Source organism: Electrophorus electricus, chromosome 20 (assembly GCF_013358815.1).
Source record: "Electrophorus electricus isolate fEleEle1 chromosome 20, fEleEle1.pri, whole genome shotgun sequence".
Classification (NCBI taxonomy): Eukaryota; Metazoa; Chordata; class Actinopteri; order Gymnotiformes; family Gymnotidae; genus Electrophorus; species Electrophorus electricus.
The window spans coordinates 13,475,838-13,499,528 of NC_049554.1; the positions used below are offsets into that span (position 1 = coordinate 13,475,838).

The following is a 23,691-nucleotide window of genomic DNA, read 5'->3' on the forward strand; positions in this document are numbered from 1 at the left end:
ACACTTTTCAGGCTTGAGTCCATTTTTAATTTCAGCATGAGGGAGCAGCCCCAGATAGCAACTACAGCAGGAAAATGAATAACTGTTAGTGGGAGCTTATAGTTTTGAAAGTTTGATTTAGATTGACTTAGACTAGCCATGCAAATCACACACACACACACACACCAAAAACTAAAAGGAGGAGCTGGGGTTTGGGAATGGGACCCAGTCTCTGGGGCTCTGTGGCAGAGGAACTGGGGTTTGGGAATAGGACCCAGTCTCTGGGACTCTGTGGCAGAGGAGCTGGGGTTTGGGAATAGGACCCAGTCTCTGGGACTCTGTGGCAGAGGAGCTGGGGTTTGGGAATAGGACCCAGTCTCTGGGACTCTGTGGCAGAGGAGCTGGGGTTTGGGAATGGGACCCAGTCTCTGGGACTCTGTGGCAGAGGAGCTGGGGTTTGGGAATAGGACCCAGTCTCTGGGGCTCTGTGACAGAGGAGCTGGGGTTTGGGAACGGGACCCAGTCTCTGGGGCTCTGTGGCAGAGGAGCTGGGGTTTGGGAATGGGACCCAGTCTCTGTGGCTCTGTGGCAGAGGAGCTGGGGTTTGGGAATGGGACCCAGTCTCTGGGGCTCTGTGGCAGAGGAGCTGGGGTTTGGAAACGGGACCCAGTCTCTGTGGCTCTGTGGCAGAGGAGCTGGTGTTTGGGAACGGGACCCAGTCTCTGTGGCTCTGTGGCAGAGGAGCTGGGGTTTGGGAATGGGACCCACTCTCTGGGGCTCTGTGGCAGAGGCTGCATGACTGGGTCTCCTCCCCTATTCTTGCCTCTCTGAGTGATGCCACTGAATGCAAGCTGTGTCCCATACCTTCCACGCTGGACATGACTGCTCAAAGCACAAACACTTGTGGACCGAAGCCAAAGATACAGCTGCATAAAGTTCTTAACCACATCATAAGAGAAACACTTAAGTATGCCTAATGTACGGAGAAACGAACTCTATACCATACATACATGAGTACTGTGAGCAGGAATTACTGGGGGGGGGGGGGGGGGGGGGGCATTGTACGTTTATTACACAAACTAACTTGTCCAGGGTGAAAGCTGTGAATGGAAGCTGAGATCTCTGTGTGTGTGTGTATGTGTGTGTGTGTGTGTGTGTGTGTGTGTGTGTGTGTGTGTGTGTGTGTGTGTGTGTGTGTGTGTGTGCGCGCTTAGACCGCGGGTACGGCCGTAGAACACTGGGGAATATCCAGAGTGCTGGAACAGCTTCTGAGGTCTCGAATGGTTTAGGAAGTGCCAAATTGGCAGACTCTGTAATTCCTTACGAGCTGCTCGCTGGCCCACAGAGAGCTACCAACCAGGCTAAATAGGACAAGTCATACTGCGCTGTTGATCCAGAGGTCATGCGTAAATACCCCTGCCTTTATGAATCAGACCTGCTTGTTCACGAATTCAGTAAACAAAGCGTTTCCTCTGGAGAAAGACAGAATCAGTCGCAGTTCTCGGTTCTTCTCAAGTCTCTGCGCTAAAACTACACTGATAGTAAGAACCCTGTACATTTTCCCCACGTTGGACTGAGAGTTAGGAGAAATTCACTACAGATGTGTACAGGCAGAGAGCATAACGACATCCACTAAATCTACTCTGTCAGTTATTTTACCACTAGAAACCCCTTGCTTTGGTATTAAATGACTCTTTGAAGAAACGCGTGTAAGCGCTAGGCAGCAGACGTCGCCAGCTGCGCCATGCGTACGGTTCCGGTGTGTTTACCTTTTTAGCTCCACACCTGGCGAACTCCCTGGCCAGGTGACGACCGATGCCGCGTCCCCCGCCGGTGATCAGCACGACATCCCCGGACAGGTTCCTCCGGCTGTTCGGTAGGAAGAAGCGCAAAGTTGCCTTGACGGTGTAGTAGAGGATCTGAAAAGGCAACAGCAGCACGGAGCTCACACTTCTCATATCCATCGCTGCCCGATGCGAACGACCCGGTCCTGTTCTGACAGCGCTCTCTGAAACCGATCCGCCTTTACGCCTCCGGCTCAAAGTGAACTGTGGCTTTGGGGTTCACGCTTCGAGGGAAAAAACAAAAACAAAAAAAACAAACAAACATACAAAAACGCACCGTCTATCTGCCGACACTGGCGCACTCGCGAATTATTCGCCAACCTTTTCTAAATAGCGTACCAAGGTTACAGTCAGAGAAGAGCCTCTTTCATTTTCGAACCCTGTTCTGCCCGAGAAAGGGAGATAATACAGTTGTTCTCGGTTATAAATCAGCCGATTCTCGGTTATAAATCAGCCGGTTGGAAATAGTTCAGTCCTTCAGCGCTGTCAGCGAGCTGGTGGTCCCACAGCGACAAGTGTGCGCCTCCGAGCGCTGGTGGCGCCAGTCGGAACGCACAGTGCCTTTACGTTATCACCTCTCCGAGAGCGAGAATACAGCTATGACACTATCTGGGCTCTGATAGCAGTTTTAAAGTGCGGATTAATCCTGATTGACAGCCAAGGAGTATTTCTTTACTTAGTGTCCTGTGAGTGGCTGTTTTCGGCTGCCTCTGTGCACCTCCTCACCGACGTCCCACCACTAGCGCTTCTGTTGCCTTTGCAACCAGCGGTCGTCTTTGATGTTATAGCCAGAGCGCACATCTTTTTAGAAGAAACATGCGAGCAGTATAAGGTTAAAACTGTACTTCGCATCGACGCAGGATGTGTAAGCACAGCTGAACTGTGCCCACGTCTTGCAGCGGCTCACCGAAGGCATGCCCCGCCACGGGAGTGTGCAGAACCTAACCGTGCACTAGTTTGCGGTATCGGGGAGTTTCGCAAGTGTCAACGTGATTGAAGCGGAGCCGTGTTGTACACAGGATAATATTGCTTCCAACCGGTTTAACAAGAAGCATTTGGGTTAAGCACAAATTGTATGAAGTTTCATAGGCATAAGTCATAGGAAAACTGGGATGTTCACTGGTTATAAGTCAAGTTTTAATTGTGAAGAGAATGCAACTCACCAGTGTCATTAAAAAAAGAGGTGACAGCTAATATAAGGTGGTAAACGTTTCCTCTCGTGACTACATATATTTGCTTAAATTTAAGCATGTAAATTTGAGGCAGGAACCAAACAGTGAGACTGTTTCAGCACCTGCAGAACTTGAAATGGGCTTCCGAGGGCTCATGTCCCATCGTGTCCATCCTCACCTTTTGCACACTGTGCTCTAGCTAAAGACAGGAAAAACGAAACCTTTATAAAAAGGCGTTGATCGTTATAATAACACGCCCACGGGCGCTAGTGACAGGCTGTGTCAGTGAAGGGCTGGTTTTGAACGTTCTTGCGTGCGTGCGTGTGTGTGTGTTTTTATTGTGCATTCCGGTGTCGAGGGATTCGACTTTTGGCCCCTTTCCTCCAAAGTCCGCCGACAGTGTTACACAAACACCCCAGAGCCTCCAGACCCGGGCACAAAGACCCATTTCCTCTTACCATCGAGGGCACGAACACGGAGACCTTTGTAAATACCCCCTAAAGCCCCACTTTAAATCCAGGAGTTGGATTTTTGGCCCAGGCCTGGGCATTTACTGGGGAAATGCTGAATGGAGCACTGCTCGAATTGGAATGAGCCTAAACGCAGCTGCACAATGGCGGCTTTGTGCTGGCCTGGGTTTCTCGGTAATAGCCGCGAGCCTCAGAGGAACGGTGAAACGTCTCTGTGCTCGTGGAAAATGCGCGGTGCGCCGCGCCGCGCCCCGCTGCGCGCCTGCGACAGTCCGAAAGCGAAGAAACGCGCCAACAAGAAAGCTTCAGATATTTATTTATTTATTTTTTTAAATTACTACAAACTAGAAGCGTTTATTTTATGTGTAACACACACTTCTCCGTTCCGAGGCTGCGTCAGTGCCGGGAACTGGAGCGCCTTCACCAGCTGGAGTATCACTGCCATCTATAGATCAGACATGAAAATGTCTGGGATTAAATCAACACCGCTCAGGGATTAAATCCTTCCAGGCTCCGAGCAAACAGAGTGGGTCAGGCCTTGGCTATATAAGCACTGGCTAAATGATTAATCTGGTGCATGCGTTTGGTTTTCTCCCTATTATCGCAGTCGTACACTTTGCACTTAAAAGAGTGGGAGATAACGTGTCTGCGTCATGAAAGTGGAGGGCAGGCGTTAGTCCTTCGGAGCTACAGGTGTCTGCTTGTCGGAGCCTTCTTCACGACGCCCCGGAGCAAGCATGCACATAGGAACTGCGATTGTAATCACTGGCGTCGCAGCGCTGGCTGCCGCCTTGTGTTTGCTGCTCATCGGCGTGGTGTATTCGGAGGTGATGAATTCGGATATTCCTCCCGGAGTTGCTAATCGCAGAAAGCTCCATGTCGTGCACTGTGTTCTTGTGGGCATAGCAGTCGGGGTAAGTGTGTATATGCATATGGATATATGAGCAAAAATCCAGAAATGTTGTTTTGGCTCTTTCTATTCTTAACTGCTCTGTGTAAGAAATTTATGGTCGTTATTAGTGTGTGTGTGTGTGTGTGTGTGTGTGTGTGTGTTTGTGTGTTTGTGTGTGTTTGTGTGTTAAAGTAACAAGAAGACTAAATCAAATTGTCACTTCCATTCCAAAAACACAACTGTAAACTTCACATTTTAATGTAAAAGATTCCATGGAGGCGCACAGGATTTCTCGTTGTGTTCCTCATGGCTTTCCTTACTGGCCCAATCCTCCAATTTAGTGGCGGCTGCTACACAGACCCCCCCCCCCTCCCCCTCCCCAGGGTCGGCGTGGGGTGCATCTCTCAGCTGAAGTCCTGGCCAGTGTTGTGAGGTCCCCAACAGTCCATTCAAACCCGATATACAACCTTGTCCACGTGCTTCATTACCCTGCCGGGACCCTCCCCTGGGTACCGAAACTCAGGGCGGCGTCCGCTCTTGCGGTCGCAGCCCCCGATGAGGGCGGTTCTCCCTGGCAGTGCGAGCCGTCGGCCTCGTGGTCTTTGTTGAGACGGTGCGTGACATGGAGGCCGTGGAGGACTTTTTCCTGCGTGCCACGCCCCGGGCACGCCGTCCTCCTCGGACAACCAACCAAACGTCAGGAGAGCTGGAGCAAAACCAGCTGACTCCTGCACAGTGGGGTGGGTTGCCATGCCAACAGGACCAGGGGCAGCTGACCTTCCCGGTTGTTGAACGGTGACGTCTGGTAGAAACGGTCCACTAGGCTGTCACTCTGTGGGTGGGGTAGAGTGGTCTGAGTCTTCCAGATGCACTCCTGGTCACTGCATAAGCACTACAAAGTGGCAGCCATTCAACCACTGTGGCTCTGGTCAAGACTGCACAAGTCTCAGGCCACTCAGTGAAGTAATCCGTTGTTACTAGGACATGACGGTTTCCTGCGTCGGTGGTGGGATGAGAGAGGACGTACGTGGTGGCTCTATCCATGGATGCACCGGAGCAGAGAGGCTGGAATAGGACATGGAGATGACGAACGTCTTTTATCATGTAAACTGTTCCTTGCATTTTAAGGAATGCTTTCTAAGGACTGCTGAGCTGAATTTCGGAATTCAAATAATAGTTTAAGGTCATGTATAATTGGGGCCTTGGGTAGGAGGGTTATGCATGGTGCTTGAAGTAGGAAAAGTTAGCACGTTTATTATTTGAATTTCTACAGTGAGTAAAATTGTAACGGCCCGAGTGCCACAGGGCACGGAACAGGACACACAGACTCCCTCGACAGCGACAGACAGTGACAGGGTCAGGGTCTTCTCCCCACCATCCGGGAATCCAGGCAGCAGCTTGGGATGTACCCAAGCACATTCCCATAGGAAGTCTGTTTTCTATCGGAGGAGCTGGAGTCCTGTGCTGATCGGTCATTCTGTAACAGCCCAAGTGCCGCAGGGCGCAGAACAGCACGCACAGACTCCCTCGACGGTGACAGACGTTTATTGACAAAACAACGAATACAACGATGGCACTCATGCTTAATATAAATGCTGAACATGAACATGAAGCTAAGTAGCGTGAACATTAACTACCACAACAAGAACAAGGGCAAACATGAACAATGACCGACAGTACTGCACACACCAGCCTGGGTTTAAGTACACAGACATAACGAGAGTAAAACCAGGGGCAGGTGTGTGCAGGCGTGGTTACAAACGCGAAAAACAAACAAGACCCTCCCACTGCACGCGGCAGGCCAAACCACGTGACTCATCAGAGGAGAGCATTCCTTGGCAAAAGTACACTAGGCAAGGTCACCGATGTTCACAACATACATTTATTTACCCAAAGTAACAACCATTTGCCAAACATTTAATTTTATCATATACTACTACTACTACTAATAATAATAATAATAGATTATTATTATTATTATTATTGTTATTATGTTATACTATTGTATGTGTGTACTATTATGTTTTTTTCTGTGTGTGTGTGTGTGTGTGTGTGTGTGTGTGTGTGTGTAAAAATATAATCGGTAAGATTGCTGTTCCCGGCATTTAATAGAGGTTCTTGAAACTCTGTTGTGTCATTATCTGACTGGGTTCTCTTTGTGCCTTTTTGGAGCGAGGCCAACATCATTATTTAGCTTAAACATTACTTAAAGTTACTTTACTTTAACTTTTACTTGACTCAGTAGAGTTCTAGCAAGAATGGGAACAGGTTAATAGCACATGGTGCCCCCTGGGTAATGTAGTTTATATAAGTCATTATGAACATGATATGAAAAAGGCAGAAAAGAGTTTGGTGAACTCAGGAGAAGAAGTCTCGGTACTGGCCCAGTTCTGGCAGTCGCAACTCACGCTGCACGCCGCAGCTTTTTACTGCAGACCTTTCAATGATGGAGCTGAGCACATGTGCTCAGTAAGCAAAAGGCCAAAAGGCCACAAGGCCACAGGAGAGTCTGTGGTGTTCTTTTATGTAATCGCTGAGTCATTGTTCTCTCCCAAGGGATTAAACAATGACTAAATACACCAAAAGAGAGGTCATCTCCTTATATCTCCTGTGTTTGAAAGCCTGTGGAGTGTGACGGGAGGATGTGTTTGATTAGGCCAAAATCCATTCTGAGTTGTTTAGGATTATATATTTTTATTTGGTTGGGGACCAAATGGCATTTAAAAAAACAAACAAACAAAAAAAACCCTATTGTTAAATTGTTTTCCAGGGCCGAGTCTTGGAACGCCTGGGTTTGTGTAGTCAGTTGGGTTTTACCCGATGGTGGATCGATTTAGCTCATAGCCGCAAACGGCTACCTCCGCCCGGGCTTCGCATTAAGGACCTAATGTTCAGCGGGGTGCCGGTGAGGGTGTACGAGCCCACCACGACCCCATACCAGCGGAGGAGAGCCCTCCTGTACTTCCACGGTGGAGGCTGGGTCTTTGGGAGCATAGGTAATGCACGCATGGGCAGGAGGTCTCTTCAGACCAATCACAGGGCTACACACGTTATTGTGGCAATAACGTCTTTGATCAACTTTCCTAGATTCTTACGATGAGATGTGTTGGCACATTGTGAAAGAGACTGACACCACGGTTGTGTCCGTTGGGTAAGATTAAAAGTAATAACTCAGTACTCAGTGATGGTCAAAATTGATTTTTTTTTATTTCATAGAATACATTTTCATGAATATTGCTGTAAAAAGGTGTAGGAAACCTCTCATGTCTAGGCCTGTTTGTGTTGTCGGCAGCTACAGACTGGCCCCTGAGCACAGGTTCCCTGCTCAACTGGACGACTGTGAGGCCGCCACGTGTCACTTCCTGTCGGTGGCCCTGCGCGACTTCGGGGTGGACCCACGGCGGGTGGCGATAGGCGGGGACAGTGCCGGAGGCAACCTGGCAGCCGCTCTCAGCCAGAGGCTGTTAAAGAGACGGGACGGACGCCTGCCGCCGCCCTGTGCCCAGGTCCTCGTCTACCCTGCGCTGCAGATGGCAGACTTGAACCTGCCATCCTACCAGCAGAACCACGCGGTGCCCATGCTGTTCCGTGCCCGCATGGCCTTTTACTTCCTCCAGTACCTCAACGGGGACACGTCCGTGTGTCAGGACGTGCTGGAAGGGAGGCATGTCCCTGCCGAGCTAAGACCGCGCTTTAGGCGGTGGCTGGACCCGGCTGGCCTCCCGCCCGAGTTCCTGGGGCGAGGTCACCGGAGGCCACCGGCCGTGGCTTATGATGGCGAGGTGTATCACGTGGTTAAAGAGGGCCTGCAGCCTGAGGTCTCCCCTCTGCTGGTCGAGGATGATGTTCTCCGCCTCTCCCCGCCCACTTTTGTCCTGACCTGTGAGTACGATGTGCTGCGGGATGATGGTGTCCTGTTCCAGAAGCGGCTGAAGGATCTGGGAGTGGATGTCATCTGGCACCATGTCCCTGATGGCTTCCACGGAATAATCAGCTTCTTTGGACAGGGCCCTTTGAACTTTCCCGCAGGCCAGAGAGCCATGGAGCAAATTGTGAACTACATAAAGACACTGTAGAGCCTGCAAGTACTTTGAGTAATAATAAATAAATATACTACCCATCATGCACCATGACCGTGGTACCATAACAAGCAGATACCTCCAAATGTGGAGACATTATGTAAATAACATGCATAAGAGACATAAACATTGAACAGACGAGGAGTAGTGGCTCTCTCTGACGGAGGATGCTGGGGTGATGTTGTGCTCCGCTGGCAGAGTGCTAAACGCAAGAAGAAACCTGCCAGACAAAAACAAAAACATAACAAACAAGGTTATAATATGTCTGTAATTCAGTTTAATCAAATCCCTTGTCACACTGATTTTTCTGTCAATGAACATATGGTGACACAAATGAGTTGTGTGATTAATTTTCTGTCTGCAGTTTCTTTCGATCTTCTGGTCAGTCACGTAGAAAGAAAGTCCCGCCAGGTGTCCGATTCACTCCACACCTCACCTTCGCCACCGGCCGTTAGCGTGAGGCCCAGAACGCGTTCATGGACACTTGCATTAAATCGGAGTGCTAGTCAGTGTTTATCATGCACATGGAGCAGAGTCCAAATCTTCTTCTGCAAAAGAATGAATGTTTGCTGTGTCCATGGCAACCCCCCCCCCCACACACACACTGTTACCATGTTACAATAGAAACTTGGGCCCATATCATTTTCTCTTTTACATTCCAGTATAACCACTGTGTAGCGTTCTAGGCTCACTGTAGAGGTGTCCACTATGCAGGGAGACAGTCGGCCTGGCTGGAGGACAGAGCAGAGGTATTCCCACAAAGTTCTCATTGGGAACTGGCTGGAGGAAAGACTACAGGTATTAACATGCAGCACCAACCCCCTCGCACTGCTCAAGGGACGCAGCGCACACAATAGACTTTTAGAATTAGCGTAAATGTAGCGCAATGATATACGTGTATGACATTTTATTGGTAATTTAGTTTAAATGTCATTGCACCATGGTAATGCAGCAAATGGTACAATGTTAATTATATAGCCATGCTATAAAAAGTCTCAACTCTTTTGTAGGCCATGTTTATCATGCGGTCTCACCTTTATGTTCGGTATTATTGTGCTCCAGTTTCCTGACACTTTTACTGACCACTATTGGGGGGTCAGTCAGGTTAGTGTCTTTGCAAAAAAAGAAAATTAATAAAAAGAAATACATGGCCGGCTCTTATAAGCACCACGCAGAAGTGATATTTAAAGAACAGGCGAAATGCAGAGACACCAATTAGTTTTTTTTTTACTGGGTTGGAGTTTATTTCACAGGAGCTGTCTAACTCAGCTCCTGTATTACTCTATTACTTTGTATTACTTTCTCTAATACTCTCTAACTCTAATACGTTATATGCACCTTCATTTTTAGCGCACATGGTCATGGGATCGACCTGCCCGGGTCTGCACCCTGACCCTTGCCTTTGCCTGCTATAAAGCTTTGCATCTTGAATTTCAGCCAGTGAGAATGATGCACAGTTTCACTGCGCTGCTCTTCCGTGCCTCCATGTGGTCTGCTGGTGTCACATTGACACAGGCAGGCGCAGGGACGTGCCGGATTTCATTGCTGAGATTACTTAACCCTACTGCCGCTTACCTGAGACCAATGGTGGATGTTGGCAAGAGCTTGCTGGATTGCACAGCCCAGCGTAGGTTATGAGAACATATGAGAATACACATGCCGAACTATACATTTCCTTGACGCTGAAACATTGTCAGAGGTTTACTGTTCGGCTAGCAGAAATCAGGACACTTTACAGAGAATTGGTGCGGGAAATACATATCACTATAGATGTTTCTTCAGTCTAGTTAGTGAGTACTTAAGAATTTATATTGCATAATGGTTTCTGATGAGCTGAGCTTAATGAGTTCAAGGTAAGACAGAATTTGTTAGGGTAATACAAGCCAATTATATACACAGTCCAATTGGTTACATGTAATGAAGCAATATAAATGTTGTAAATACCATAAATGCAGTACAGAAACACCCTATCCCAATGTTACCTAATAGAGAGAGGGAGAGAGAGAGCAAACCCAGTCGATAGATTTCTCCAAACCTCATCAGTCCACCAGCTCTACCATTACTCTCTTCTCAGCTCTTTCAACCACCCCCCCACCACAAAAAAAGAAAAATAAATAAATAAACAGGCCCACTGACCAATGAAAGGTAACCACTTACTGGTTTCAGCTCCACCATAGTACAACAATCAGGACTCAGACACAGGAAATCTCAACTGGTAGGACACTGATTTGCAGTCCCGAAACATGGCCAATTATAGTGGGGCAGGGCCAAAGTGACCACTGTGATCTGATCAACCTCTCACCATCTCTATGAGAGATCACAGATGTGCACAGCACTCGGGGCAGATGAGAACAAGACTTCACGCACTATGGTTTGGCCCCCTGGGCCACACAGAAGAGTCCCGCAGAGACAAAGTCCATTGTCACGTGCTCTGGTCTTTTGCAGAACATTCATTATCTCCAGACTTCAGAAATGTAGATGTGGACCATCTGCGAGCTAGCAGGCAGTCCCAGCTCCTCACCCTGTTTTGTTTTGTGAGGTGTCCAAGATGAGTGAAAGATCACAGTGGGTGTGAACAAGAACAAGACTTCTATTACCTGAGTTTGGCCTACAGGGACATGGGTATGCATTAGATACTGGCTAGGGAAGGTGGATCAAAGTCATAACCTACAAAATAAAGAATGGTTTTAGTCAGCTAAGGCAAGCTAAGATTATTAAACTGCTCTTCCGATAGTTCACCAAGATCATGTTTTAAAGTGCATCAAGCAATCCAGAAAATTCAAGTCTAGCCAATGCTTACCAAAAGGGCTCCCTAAAAGTGACGGTGTGTGCGCCTTGACCTGATGTCAACTTTCTAGCCAGTGCAAAGGAAATATGGAGTAAAAGGAAGAGTCGGAACAAAAATAGCACTGGGATGAAAGTAATCCTTATTCAGCCCATTTCCTGAGCAATGGCAGTTCATTTTTCTTGGACCACTGCCACCTAATGGGAGCTGCTTTTCATGCGAGCCATATGAACAAAGCAGAAACAATAGATACCAACCTGCAGAAATCTGAAACCCTGCTGGAGGTGGTGCAGGCACATGACACGGGTAAACAATCATGGTTTACAGAGCTGAGAAGTGCATCGAGGATCAGACATCCATGGTCTGTAGTTACATCATCAGCAGTGGACATGCAACCATACAGCTGAAGGATACATAAATCAGTATGGGTGGGTATGGGTTACAGAAGCTTTTGAAGACTGCTTAAAACAGTACATGTAAAGGACGTGTATCCAGAGTTTAGCGTCTCCACTCTGTAAGCAGGGCCTGACACTTGCAATTTTGACTTAGTCTGGACGTTAACTTTACGCTGTCTAAACTGCTGAATTTATTTAAAGACGCCCTTGTATCTCCAAGATCGAACAGGTGATTTAGAGTGTTTAAGCTTCTTTTGTATGCCTGTTTAAACCAGGTCAGCGTTTCTCATTAGCGGCTTCTGCGCTTGCAAATAGCTGCTGTCGTTTCAGAGTCTACAGGAGTAGTTGGCTGTGGCCTGAACCCAAGAAGTCCAGATTTTCTCTAGATGAGAGCCAGATTCTTCAGGCAAGGGCCAAGATCCATGTGAAAGTGGTTAGAGCCCTCCAGTTCCGCCTGCTCGGCCGAGCCGGAATGCTTGATGGGCCGGGATGTCAGATGAGTGGCATTTGTTCAGGTGACCAGCAGCCGTCTGGCTCCTACGGCTCAGAGAGAAAGAGTGAGACATAATGCGAGCCCAGGCGCAATCGATACAGAGGCTGAGGATGTACTTTGCTTGCTGAGTGCTGCTGTTAAGATATTTTCTCACTCTGTGTCTCTCCATCTCCCTGTCTCTCTCTCTGTCTTTCTCTGTTTCTGTCTCATACATTCTCTGTGTGTGTGTGTGTGTGTGTGTGAGTCAGTTCACCCAGGAATGCAAGCCACTGAGCAGCACCTATCGGCAAGACTTCAGGCTCTGGACAGAGCTCAAGCCGGATACGATCATGAGGCGGACAGCGCTGCGTCGAGCCGAGGTTTGGGCTGCGTGATCCACCACTTAAATGATCTCAATGTATCAAACACCCACAGACAACCCAAGACCCAGCTAGTCACTACAGCCACATTCATAACTGTGTCACTTACTCCAGCAAACAGCATAATTACAGAGCACACACACACACACACACACACACACACACACACACGGGTCAATGGAACTTATTCGGACCTTTTTCCATTCTCGCATAATCGCCAGCAACCTCCGTGAGTTTTGATAAGCCATGCTAAGGCTGCAGTGTCGTTTGGGCGAAGGTCATCTTTGCTCTTTGTTCGTATTTTTTTATTTTTCCCATGAAACGAAGAGTGCGTTACCCTGTTCTATCAATTTGCTCGTCTGATTCCGATTCAGAAATGGTATGCCAAAGACGAGTGGTTGTTCAAACCAAGGTGACGGTTGAGGTGGTTTGCTAGTTTATCGAGGGCTAAATTTAAAATTATTTTTTTAAAATAGCTTAAAATTTCCTCCTCTCAGTAAATAGCACAACTAATCGCTTTGGTCTCATTTGCAAAACATCTGCGTTTTATTGTTTGCTACGGATCAGTCTGATGGGTTTTCCTAACAGCTGCCGCCTTTTCAGATTTCTTCGAGCTTGACTAAGTGCCCAGAGTGATTCATCAAACCCTGCTGCAATTACAGTGTTCACGGCACATCTCAGCATGAGTGAGCCAGTGGCCGCCAACCTCTGATTTGCAGGGGAGAGACCGCTGTAAACGAGAGAGACTGTGCTGTAAATGAGAGAGACTGTGCTGTAAACGAGAGACTGCTGTAAACGAGAGAGACTGTGCTGTAAATGAGAGACACTGCTGTAAATGAGAGACTGCTGTAAACGAGAGAGGCCGTGCTGTAAACGAGAGAGGCCGTGCTCTAAATGCGAGAGACTGTGCTGTAAACAAGAGACTGCTGTAACTTAGAGAGACTGTGCTCTAAATGAGAGAGACTGTGCTGCAAAGAATAGAGACTGTGCTGTAAACGAGAGACTGTGCTCTAAATGAGAGAGAGACTGCTGTAAACTATAGTGAGTGTGCTGTGAATGAGAAAGACTGCTGTAATGCGAGAGACTGTGCTGTAAATGAGAGACTGCTGTAACTTAGAGAGACTGTGCTCTAAATGAGAGAGACTGTGCTCTAAATGAGTTTACTGTTGTAAACTATAGCGAGCGTGCTGGGAATGAGAGAGACTGCTGTAAACATCTCTGGTAGCTTGTGCATCTCCATCTCTGCATTTCTGCTCACGATGCTAACTCTGCGCTCGCGCTCCCTGCGAGAGACCTGGCTCACCTCTCCCTCTCCCAGTGAGGACACTGGCTTCTCTCACGTGACGGCCACGTGTGCGGTGATCTTTAGCCGAGTCCAACGCACCGTCGCTTTTCGTTATATTTTAATTGGCCACCTTACGTCCAACACCCATGCTGATGCACCTCCCCTCTTTATTTGTTGTCCAAGTGGTAATCTGTCGGTTTGCTACATGAGTATCACAATTAAAGACTGCAGTGATGTGAATTGCCCTTTGAGCGATCTGAGCTTGCAGCAGAGACTTTATTCAGTGTGGTGTTAAGCGTAATCAAGAGGTTGCATTTTTGCATACAGAACATTGAGATACTGGGACTAGGAAGCTAGACATGTTCATAAGATGCTGTAGTCAGACATTCGCTCACACATATTTAACAAGTTGAAAATTCTCCATAAATAGGCTAATAGAGCTTTGCATGTGCTTTGCGTCCATGTCACTCTTCAATTCTTCAAACCATCCACATATATTTGGTTAGAATAGTACTAAAAACATCCTGGTTGAGTATTCAGTGGATTTAATGTCACTGTTTGTATCATGTGTGTCTCCAGGGTCTTCCCACCAAGCTTCTCTTCTCCCACCATGACCCACCCACCTCCCAATATCTGGTTTCTCTCTACGACGAATCGTATGGCCGACGAGGCCCTTCCCACCTCCCTGCCCACCGCACCTGGCACTCTGACAAAATGGCCTGGGTCCCTGAGAGATCTGACCACCCGATCCATGGTACCCAACCACCTTGTGGCTCCAGGCGGTCGAGAACGAGGCTGTGTGTGCCCACGCAGCCAGCATGGCAGTCATTTCCAGTTGTCCCGGTTTTCAGAGGTGGTGCAATTGCTGGGTGATAGGTTAATTTAAGCGGTCAAAAGTGTGCTTTTGGAGCACTGTCACCCGACAGAGTTCTTTCCAGTTTTAATCTAACAAACTCTGATCAGGTTCATTGAGGCATTCAGGAGCACCTGAACACTGGAGCCAAACACTGGAGCCTGAACTCTACAGGGGGAAGACAGGAGTAGAGCTATGCACTCCTGGGTTCATTCACCCAACAAACATGACAGATAGATGACGGATGATGGGTTCATTGATAACCACTTGGTGTGGCATGCTAGCAAATCTGGCCGTGGGTTCTGTGAAGTCATAAAAGGAAAAAAGCCTTGTTATGGTTGCGTAATACACGTAGTTGTAGCTAAAAGTTACGTTCAGACAGAAAATGTTCCAAATCTGTCAGTTGGGTAATTAATGACTGCAGAGCAGAACAGCTGAGTCCTAAACTTTCACCCTCTTTCTTTTACACACGCACACACACACACACACACACACACAGGCCCCCCAACGAACTACGGTCTGGTGGAGACGCAGCGGGCACAGGTGGGACAACAGCAGGTGAAGGTGCCCGTGGTGAGTGTGTATAAGGATGCATACCCTCTTCCACCCACAAGTGCTTTCTGCCAGCCTCGACACGCCCGAGCGCCCTGCTTGATATCTGGCAGCAGCAGAGACCTGGAGCAGAACCTGAAGTGGAACCAGGCGCCTGGTGGGGCAGTCAGCCTGCTGCCCACCCACAACCCCGTGCCTAGCCTTGCGGAGGACTGGACAAAACACTTCTGGCCCTGAAAAGAGTTGAAGGCCAGTGGTGACAGCATGAAGCATTGAAAAATTGATATTAAACAGAGTTTTCAGTGTGACTCTTTTTTTGTGGAGTTTATATATTTACTAAATATTTATTTTCCGTGCTGAACATTTTTGGCATGGTTTTCATACAGTGTTTCAGGTTCAGTCATTTCTATTTTTTCAGGCATTTCAAGGAAAATGTCTGTTTTGTCTTTATTTGTGTATATATATATATATATATTAATGTATGGCAGACAGAGTGATAAAAGAGAAAGAAGAGATGGAATTGGCTATATTCGCTGATCCATATTTATCAGTTTATTCAATAATGGCCTGCAAATTCTCTTCTCCCTCATATCTGAGGATACAATTTGTTTCATTATTGTTCCCGAGTAGCTTTGCGGAGGCATGAATTGTTCCGTTTAACCGCTGCTGTGAACATGGGACGCGGGAGACTCTGATGAGACCCGTTCAACTCTCATTTCATTAGGCCTTTAATTACAGCAAATCAGCGTGTGTAATTACTGGGAATCAAAGATGCTTAGGTTTAATGGTCGTCTATCTGTGTCATAGTTTCCCTGCAGCCTGGCAATGCAGCTACACCCCTGTGTCTTTCTTTGTCGGTCGGTAATACAACACAAACAAATTGTGTATGTGTGTGTGTGTGGTCTTATAGCTTGTATGCATGGCCCGGTGAGTTCCCTCCAACCTCTTGTGACAGCCACACGATGGTGCTGTAGTCACAGATCACAGGTTGACGAGACAGACAGATGCAGTGCAGTGGACCACTCACCAGTGTTAAATCCGAGTATCCTTTTCATTATCTTTGTGTTGAACCAACTGGAGGCTCGGTTTCACGCATTCATTCGTGAGGCACATTGTGTTACAGAATTTTTTTCGTTAGCACGTTTCCTTGCATCAAATGTCTGCAGAGTTTGAATGCATGCAGATTTAATGACGATATATCAGGTGCTTGATACGTCATGGTTATGATCCTTGGGAATGCAGTAGAGGCTGAGAGGCAAAACTAGTACTAGAGATTGTACTGTTGCTTTTAAAGAGACCCTTGTTCATTTGACAACACAACAATTAATACACTGACTTCAGTAAAGGACATGCGTAAGACGTTTAATAATTTATCATCTTGTTATTCATGCATTATTCATGCGTGCGAGTTCTCAAACAGGAACGAGAGCAAGCGTGTCATGAATATCCTTATGTCATCTTCCATAAATCCGAGAAATGACAACCGTTTGCGTTTTTCATTACAGCAGCTTCAGTGATTGCTTTGCTCTACATATTAATGATTTGACATTTTGCTTATAGTGTTTCATAGCAGTATGTTTGTGTTTCAGGGCAGTATATTAGAGTGAAACAACTTTAAGCAGTAGCACTAGGCATTAGCAAGATTTAAGAGTTTACTTAAACTAAGAGTGGATGGGAAAACCCCAATAACAAACAGCTCTCATTGAACCGGCAGATTTATCTAGCCGAGAGTGTGTAATAAATCTGATCTTGCTTTACAATTACTGGCTTTAATAGCACTGATATTTCACTCCTACTGCCACTGATTAGGGGGACTATGCATTGCCGTGAAGTATTGAGGGCTTAATCTGGTCTTCGACTATGAACTGCGAGTTCTTACCGCTTAGCCTTTCACTGGCATGAGTTGACCTTGCTCAAACCCGGGTCTGAAGAGTGCTTTTATCAGGCAGGGCAAGGACAGAAGGGAACAGAATGCCCTTAGCAGCCGAGAGGACTTTTAAATCTTCTGCCACAAACCCTGGCGTCACGTCATCGGCGAGGAACCGCAAGGTGAACTGCCGACTGACGCAGTAGATGATGTCGTCCATAGCAACACACTGGAAGGCGGGGCAGTGTGCCATTCGCTTGTTGTAACACTCGTACCAGAGCCGTGACACGGCGTTGTAGCGGTGCACGCTAATGCCCATAGAGGAGTTCACGTCGAAGCGGTAGAGGGAGTTCCGGACCGCAACCATCTCCACGGTCCTCTCTCTGCTTCCCACCATCACGCTCTGCTTCCATGCGTCGGTCTTGGGGTTGTAGCGTAAGAGCGTGTACCTCAGAGTGCCCCCTGAGACAAAAAGCTCCCCGTTGCAAGCCGTGGCCTGGTGGGCAACAGCGAAAGTCTCATTGGGCAGCGGTGCAGTAAAGCTCCATCTGTTGGTCCTGGGGTCATAGCGCTCCACTGTTGACAGACACTCCCCTCCAATGGCATAGACGTGAGTCTGCAGGGACACAAGCTTACAGTGAGGCCTGGCCTCATTCATCGGGCAGATCTCAGTCCAGATGGAGGTCACGGGATTGTAACAAAACACCTTCTTTGAAGGAACCGCTAGGCGGCCAGTGCCTTGGAAGCCTGCAGCTACAAACAGGTAGTTGTCCAATGTGCACATGGCACAGCCCTTGGATAAGACTTCCTGAGGGATTTGACACTGAAGGTGCCAGGTGTCTTTGTAGTCATCATAGTAATATAGCCCACTGGATGCTTTAACAGCCTCGGCGCTGCTCGATTTGGATCGACATCTACTCCAGTCTGGTGACTCCATGTCTGCCACCATTAAGCATCTTCTGCCACTCATGCGTTGTCTCTGGATGTGATCCCGTTCGCCTGCCTTCAGCTGGCCGTACAGGGCTGGATCTCTCAGCACCTGCAGGAAATTGTCAGACATCACCCTGAGAGCAGCCTGGCGAAGAGCACCGTGTCTGTACCTCTTGGCCAGCACGAGTGCCTCCAGGCAGTTGCCTAAATCGAGCTTTCCAGTTAAACTCTCCAGCTCTGAACTTCCCAGGTTCTCTCGGGGATAGTTCAGGAACTTTGCTCTGGCCACGGTTTCTACTTGCGCTTCATCAGAGGGCTCGTTTTTATCGTCTGTTGTTTCTCTCGGCAAGTCAGAGGACGAGCGTGGCAGTGACTCAGCAAGAGGTTCTGGTGGACGACTGCGGGGTGTTGGGTTCGAGGGTGGAGGTGAAGGCACCTGGAGTTCAGAATGCGTGGCTGCAGCAAGGTAGCTGTCCTTGCGGATCAGAGCTGGCCTGACGGGTCTTGCCGGTTCGGATCTGATTGCAGATAGAGGTGGCATGTCTCCCTCAGCTGAGAATTCCAGATCTCTAATGATTAAGGAGGAAGGTAGGGGGCTGGGTGTTCGCGATCTGCCCATGATGTTGGCTAATCCTAAAAGTTGTGTATCGAACGAGGTTTCGGTTTCATACGGTCCAAATGTCGGGCTGAGAGAGTGGGTGGGGCTAAGGGAGTGGGCAGGGCTGAGAGAGTGGGTGGGGCTGAGCGACTGGGCAGGGCTGAGGTCAGAGATGGAATGCGAAGATGTCTCAACATAATAATCGTAAATCTTCCCGCGTACTCCAGTGCACTGATGACCCCGCCCCTCCAAGACCAGGTCAGCATTCTCCACTTTGATCTCTGCCTTTGACTGGAACCTGGAGAACATGCCCATATGACCCAACTCCTGCCTGAGCTCTCTGCCAACCTCAATGCCACCTTCAAGCTTTCTCAGCAGACATGGTGAACGAGGCCCAGCTGGACTGCCAGTCGGGGTGTTTGAATGGTCGTGAGCTCCTAATGTCAACTCTGATATATGCCCTACTGCCTCATCCTTTGCCTTGTGTGCATATTGGCCACAATCCTCCATGCTACACTCCCCTGGCGAAGGAGAATTTTCCGCCGCGTTGTTTGCACAATCCTCAGTACAGGTTTTAAGCTGCTCCTTTTTAAGCACGGCATTTGTTTTCTCCAGTTCAAAGATTTCTTGCCTGGAGTCCTCTGAGGATTGCCGAGGCAGACTTTCTCCATTAGAATCCTCTTTCGTGGCTCGGTCCTGGGGTTGCAACGATGTTTCGCAGTTGCTGCAGGCTTCAGGGCCCGTCTCACTGTTCCTGGGCCGAGGGATTGTGGCGTCGGTCTGTGTTTGGCCTTGAGCCCTGGAGCTGTAGTATCTGTAAGCCCAGGAGATGAGCACGACGGCGGCCACAGACAAGGTCAGCTTCCCCAAGAGCTGCATGTCAAAGCGCACTCCCAAAAGATCTGCTATTGGCATTTCTTGCCTGAAAGGTTTTGGCAGTCCGCTGGATGTTGGATGTTTACTTGGGATGTTGCCTTGAGCTCATCCCAGCCCGTGTAACTCGCTGGTGAGGACAGTAGCAAACTGTCAACTCTTTCTCTTGCTACAGAGGACCAGCAACCTGATACCTGCAGGGAAGAGAATTTGCATACTGCACACCATGGGGTGGAGACCAATGTATTGTTCACCTGGTGCAAGCAATTGCTATAAACCTAGTGTTAAAAAAACATAGATATGGCAGTGTCTGAGTGTTTGCTTCGGTCCCATGAAGGAGTTATCGAAGAGGTATTTGCAGGTAACAGTGAAATGTTCTCTCATTTGAGTAAGTGGCTTCACATTGCTTTAAAGAATGTCAAATTGAAACAAAGCATTACTGCCATTTCTCTCTTATTCATATGGTAAACAATGTGGCATTTAACAGTGAGGCCTGTGTCTTCAAACAAGATGTGCGAATGAAACGAGGACCGTTTACAAGAAAAAACATTGAATGGGGTTTAGTTCTATTCGCAGATTCTCAAACCCAAAACACGCCCAGCGGCAAATGTCAATGGAGAATTTGCATTAGTGTTAAGGGTGGAGATGTCGGATGTAAGATCATAAACAGACCCAAAGTTTGAATGACCAGAGTAAGGCTGTTTGCACAGTCAAAGCTGTTCAGGTTCCTTGCTAATGCAAAATATTATTCAAACAGGTTGTACATAAAATAGTGCAGATCACTGTCTGGTATCTCTACTTTAAAACATTGGTTTAAATGTTCTTTTGAGGAGTCGTGTGTAAGGTCTTCTGGAGAACCGGGGCTACTAGTTGGCTGTTTAGCATTTTTACAGTGCAACGACTGATTCTGGGCTATGGCACTTTACTGCTACCTGATAGCACTGTTATTTTGTCTGCTCTGAGGAAACTTGAACCGGCAAACACAGTCAAGCCTGAATAATTCAGCTGCGTTACGCAGGACTGCTCCTGCAACCCTCTGCTTTCCACACGCGGCGTCGAAGACCGAACGGAACAGCGGGCCTGGCAGCATATGAATTTTGTCAGGCTCCATCTGTTATAATCAGCATCAAAATATACAAATGAATCTGACACCAACCCTGGCAGGCGTTATTCAGTGAATGAAAGTTTGCTTGTTTTTCAGTTATCATTCAGGTGAATATCATCTACTCATAGATACTGTTAGCTGATGATACACGCTGTTGAACCCACAAGGCTTCCTCTCTTTTGATTGCTTCTCTTAAAGTGGAAAAATAACCTAGAAATAAACGCCACAGAAAATGTGATAACCTTAATCCAGTAATCAATAAAACATTTCAGATCAGACTCAGAAACAGTCACCAATAACACCAATAACACCTGAAGGCAAAGTGCATTTCATAGAATAATTACAATGGGATATATGTGCAATTGATTTCCATGTACATCTGTTCAAATATATCCTTTATTTTCAAATACATAGATGGCATTGCATGTTTGTTTGTTTGTTTGTTTATTTATTTATTTTTCGCATATTCTAGTCCTAATGGGCGTTTTTTCCCCCCTGAGGCTATTGGTGAAAACAGCATGTTGCTTGCAGGTCTTTCTTTCATGAATGCTATGATTCTGTAAACAAACTAATGGTTTGGTGGGCGTTATTCATGCAGAATAATTAAGCCGTTAAATGACAATTTCAGCAATTCTGTGATGCTTTTATTGGATCTGACTATCCCGATGCCTTCTGTGAATGTGAATAGAGACACGAACAGGCTGTACTGCAAAGGATCGTCAAATCTAAGAAGGCACTGAAACAGAACAAATGTTTCAGACCATGACAGGAGGACGAAAAGGAAAGAAAAAAAAAAGAAACAGAGACCGAGGAAATCTAACAGAGTTGAGAAGAGAGCAGAAATAAGCCTCGTTCAGTTCATCGTGCTCTCAAAGAGCCCGGTGTCGTAAGAGTGAGGGGAATGCCGGAAGGTTGGAACACAAATCAGACAGGACTGGGGACTCTCTGGCCTATTTCATTAAGCCCATACAATCTCCCCTCGTACCCGAGCTTGCATCCTAATCCTTTAATACACTGTGTGTCTGGAATGGCTTAAATTGCAATTCTTCTGAACGTGGAGAAAATGAGGAAAAAAAAGAAAAAAAAAAAAAACCCACTGGATTACTTTTACAGGAGGGCAGCCTGGCAGACGGCGAGCGGCAGAGGACAAAAAGGTACACACCGGCATAAAAGTGCTCGCGGGGGCCTTCTGTAGGAGAGAGTTAAGGAGGCTTTGGAGCGAGTTTAGCTCTCGTCTGTCTGTGGTATTAGCGGAGGAGGCTGGCATGCTGACGCACGCTACGGTGGCTCACTTTAAACACGCAGCGCCCGCGGGGGGTGGTCGAGGAGGAGGAGGAGGAGGTCGAAGGTGCCGGCTTTGGATTTGGATGAAAGGTGGGATCCAACCGTGCTTTCATTTACCTTCCAAATGCATAGTTGGTCCATCCCACACCCAGCCTGGTGAAGGGCAACGGGGATTGTTTAAGGGAAAAAGTCCTTGCACAGGGTAAAATGTGAACACATCAACACTTAAGACTGTGCCAGAACATATAATACCTAGGGCTGATAATCATACTTTTCTGCACAGTCTATATGATCCTCTAAATATTGGCTTCATCCTTCGCTGGAGGCAAGCGGCATGGGAGTTTATCTAGCCACAAATGTAAATGCAAACACACATTAGAGCTCCTCAGTCAGAACGTACTACACACAGCAGCACACACAGTCATGTCAAGTTGATCATCTCTCATTTTTAATACAGGTGATATGAGACAAATGCAACCCTGTTTACACTGTTTGCTTTTTTTTTGAGGGGGTGGGTGGCGTAATGAGTAACATGATCCTAGCAGTAACTGTTAGGAGAGAGTCACATACTGTACACAATGTAGGTCACTGAATATTTTATGCGACAAGAAAAGAGGGCGGGAACTGGGGGTGGGGGTGGGGGGGGGTATTGGGACGAGAGAGGCCGGGGGCTTCCCCCAAACACACGGGGATGAGAAATAATCATCAGGTCACATGCACCATGGCGTCCGCGGAGCGGCGGCGCAACGGTATGGAACATGAAGTCAGAAGGAAGGGCACGCTTTGGGAGTCGCCGATCCTGGAAAGCCTTGTGATGAATTCTCATGACACGTACTGCGGAGGACCGCGTGTAAGCAATTAAGCCATCAAATGCTGACCTCCTGTCCTGGTTCCCCACGCCTGCTACCCACAACCCCCTTATAACTTTGAATCTGATTTTTTTTTATATATATATTTCTCAGTATTTACAGGGATGTACACAAAATACATTTAAAAAGAGGGTGTTCCTTTACTCTTCAAAGAAAATGTCACCAGTTCACAGGACTTTAGAATCGAGTCTTTTTTTCTCCTTTTTTTTTTTTTCGCTTATTTGATTGTTTTGTTTTTGTACATTCCAGCCAGGAGCCATTCATGAAAGAATAGTGTGCTAAAAACAGAAACACTGCAAAAGAGTGATGTCCAGAAAAAGGTCGTGTGTCCCGCTTGTGCTAGAGAACAGGAGAGCGGAGGAGGGCCTGAAAGGAGCCTCCGTTACCGTCTTTGTCTCTTCTCGGCCGTCCAGATCACGGTCCCAGGCTAAAGTCTGGGATCCTGTTTCATCTTATTTCACTGACACACCCTGACTGACAGTGGCGAAACAAAACAAACAACAAAAAAACCCAAACCCAAAACAAAAGTGTGTGTGTGACGCCAATAATTATATGGAGGGAGTTATTTCTTATATCGAGTGTTTTAAAAAAAAAAAAAAAAAATTATAAACACGGATACATCATCGTCGTCCTTGTCGTTTGATTTTTATTTTTTTTCCCCCATGTCTTTACATGAAAAGGTAAAAGGTAGAAGAAGCACAGCGCCCCCTAGTGGGGACACAGACGTCTTCCAAAGACTGACACGGGGCGGGTCTCTTCACAGTCTGTTCGAGTGTGTGCGCGAATATGTGGAGGTGTGTGCTTGCTGGGCGCGGACGTGTGAGTGTGGGCATTCCTGTTTATTGATATTTTCTTATTTCTCTTCTTCGTCGCGGTTTTTCCCGTCTCCGTGACGCACGCTCACGTCAGCTCCGCGGTCACTGTGAGCGCGAGCAGCAGCCACCTCAGCCAGACCGCGCGCCAACCGGGAGCTCCACCTGCGAAGGGCGAAGCACGCGGTCAGAAAC

The 23,691-nt window shown here is 47.5% G+C and overlaps 5 protein-coding genes across 5 annotated transcripts in view; 2 read left to right on the plus strand and 3 right to left on the minus strand.

Moving 5' to 3' along the window:
* Positions 1 to 2,756, minus strand: part of dhrs3b (dehydrogenase/reductase (SDR family) member 3b) — a 9,755-nt gene extending 6,999 nt beyond the window's left edge. The window contains exon 1 of the mRNA XM_027023919.2: positions 1,749 to 2,756. Within this exon, the coding sequence (XP_026879720.1) occupies positions 1,749 to 1,943 (195 nt within the window). The 5' untranslated portion in view covers positions 1,944 to 2,756. The remainder of the gene's footprint in view (positions 1 to 1,748) is intronic.
* A 1,179-nt stretch (positions 2,757 to 3,935) lies between these two features.
* aadacl4 (arylacetamide deacetylase-like 4) lies at positions 3,936 to 8,787 on the plus strand. Its single transcript, XM_027024190.2, has 4 exons — positions 3,936 to 4,379; positions 7,128 to 7,353; positions 7,445 to 7,508; positions 7,650 to 8,787. Exons 1-4 carry the CDS (start codon positions 4,203 to 4,205, stop codon positions 8,431 to 8,433), a joined length of 1,251 nt encoding a protein of 416 aa, XP_026879991.2. The 5' UTR covers positions 3,936 to 4,202; the 3' UTR covers positions 8,434 to 8,787.
* Positions 8,788 to 9,083: 296 nt separating this feature from the next.
* Positions 9,084 to 15,454, plus strand: c20h1orf158 (chromosome 20 C1orf158 homolog). The gene is made up of 4 exons (XM_027024202.2): positions 9,084 to 9,234; positions 12,358 to 12,468; positions 14,333 to 14,507; positions 15,106 to 15,454. The coding sequence occupies exons 1-4, from the start codon at positions 9,145 to 9,147 to the stop codon at positions 15,393 to 15,395; spliced, it is 666 nt and encodes a 221-aa protein (XP_026880003.2). The 5' UTR covers positions 9,084 to 9,144; the 3' UTR covers positions 15,396 to 15,454.
* A 1,114-nt stretch (positions 15,455 to 16,568) lies between these two features.
* Positions 16,569 to 19,538, minus strand: klhdc7a (kelch domain containing 7A). The gene has a single exon (XM_027025166.2). It carries the CDS (start codon positions 19,466 to 19,468, stop codon positions 17,072 to 17,074), a length of 2,397 nt encoding a protein of 798 aa, XP_026880967.2. The 5' UTR covers positions 19,469 to 19,538; the 3' UTR covers positions 16,569 to 17,071.
* A 2,703-nt stretch (positions 19,539 to 22,241) lies between these two features.
* Positions 22,242 to 23,691, minus strand: part of igsf21a (immunoglobin superfamily, member 21a) — a 158,550-nt gene continuing 157,100 nt past the window's right edge. Inside the window, exon 10 of the mRNA XM_035520667.1 lies at positions 22,242 to 23,661. Coding sequence (XP_035376560.1) covers positions 23,585 to 23,661 — 77 coding nt within the window. The 3' untranslated portion in view covers positions 22,242 to 23,584. The remainder of the gene's footprint in view (positions 23,662 to 23,691) is intronic.

Bases quoted from the DNA above. Each gene is read 5' to 3' on its own strand.
- c20h1orf158 (XM_027024202.2), top strand. From the start codon at position 9,145: ATGCAGGGAGACAGTCGGCCTGGCTGGAGGACAGAGCAGAGGTATTCC. The intron at 9,235-12,357 runs GTATTAACATGC...TGTGTGAGTCAG, and splicing joins GGCTGGAGGAAAGACTACAG to TTCACCCAGGAATGCAAGCC. The intron at 14,508-15,105 runs GTACCCAACCAC...ACACACACACAG, and splicing joins ATCTGACCACCCGATCCATG to GCCCCCCAACGAACTACGGT.
- aadacl4 (XM_027024190.2), top strand. From the start codon at position 4,203: ATGCACATAGGAACTGCGATTGTAATCACTGGCGTCGCAGCGCTGGCT. The intron at 4,380-7,127 runs GTAAGTGTGTAT...ATTGTTTTCCAG, and splicing joins TTGTGGGCATAGCAGTCGGG to GGCCGAGTCTTGGAACGCCT. The intron at 7,354-7,444 runs GTAATGCACGCA...CAACTTTCCTAG, and splicing joins CTGGGTCTTTGGGAGCATAG to ATTCTTACGATGAGATGTGT.
- klhdc7a (XM_027025166.2), bottom strand. From the start codon at position 19,468: ATGCCAATAGCAGATCTTTTGGGAGTGCGCTTTGACATGCAGCTCTTG.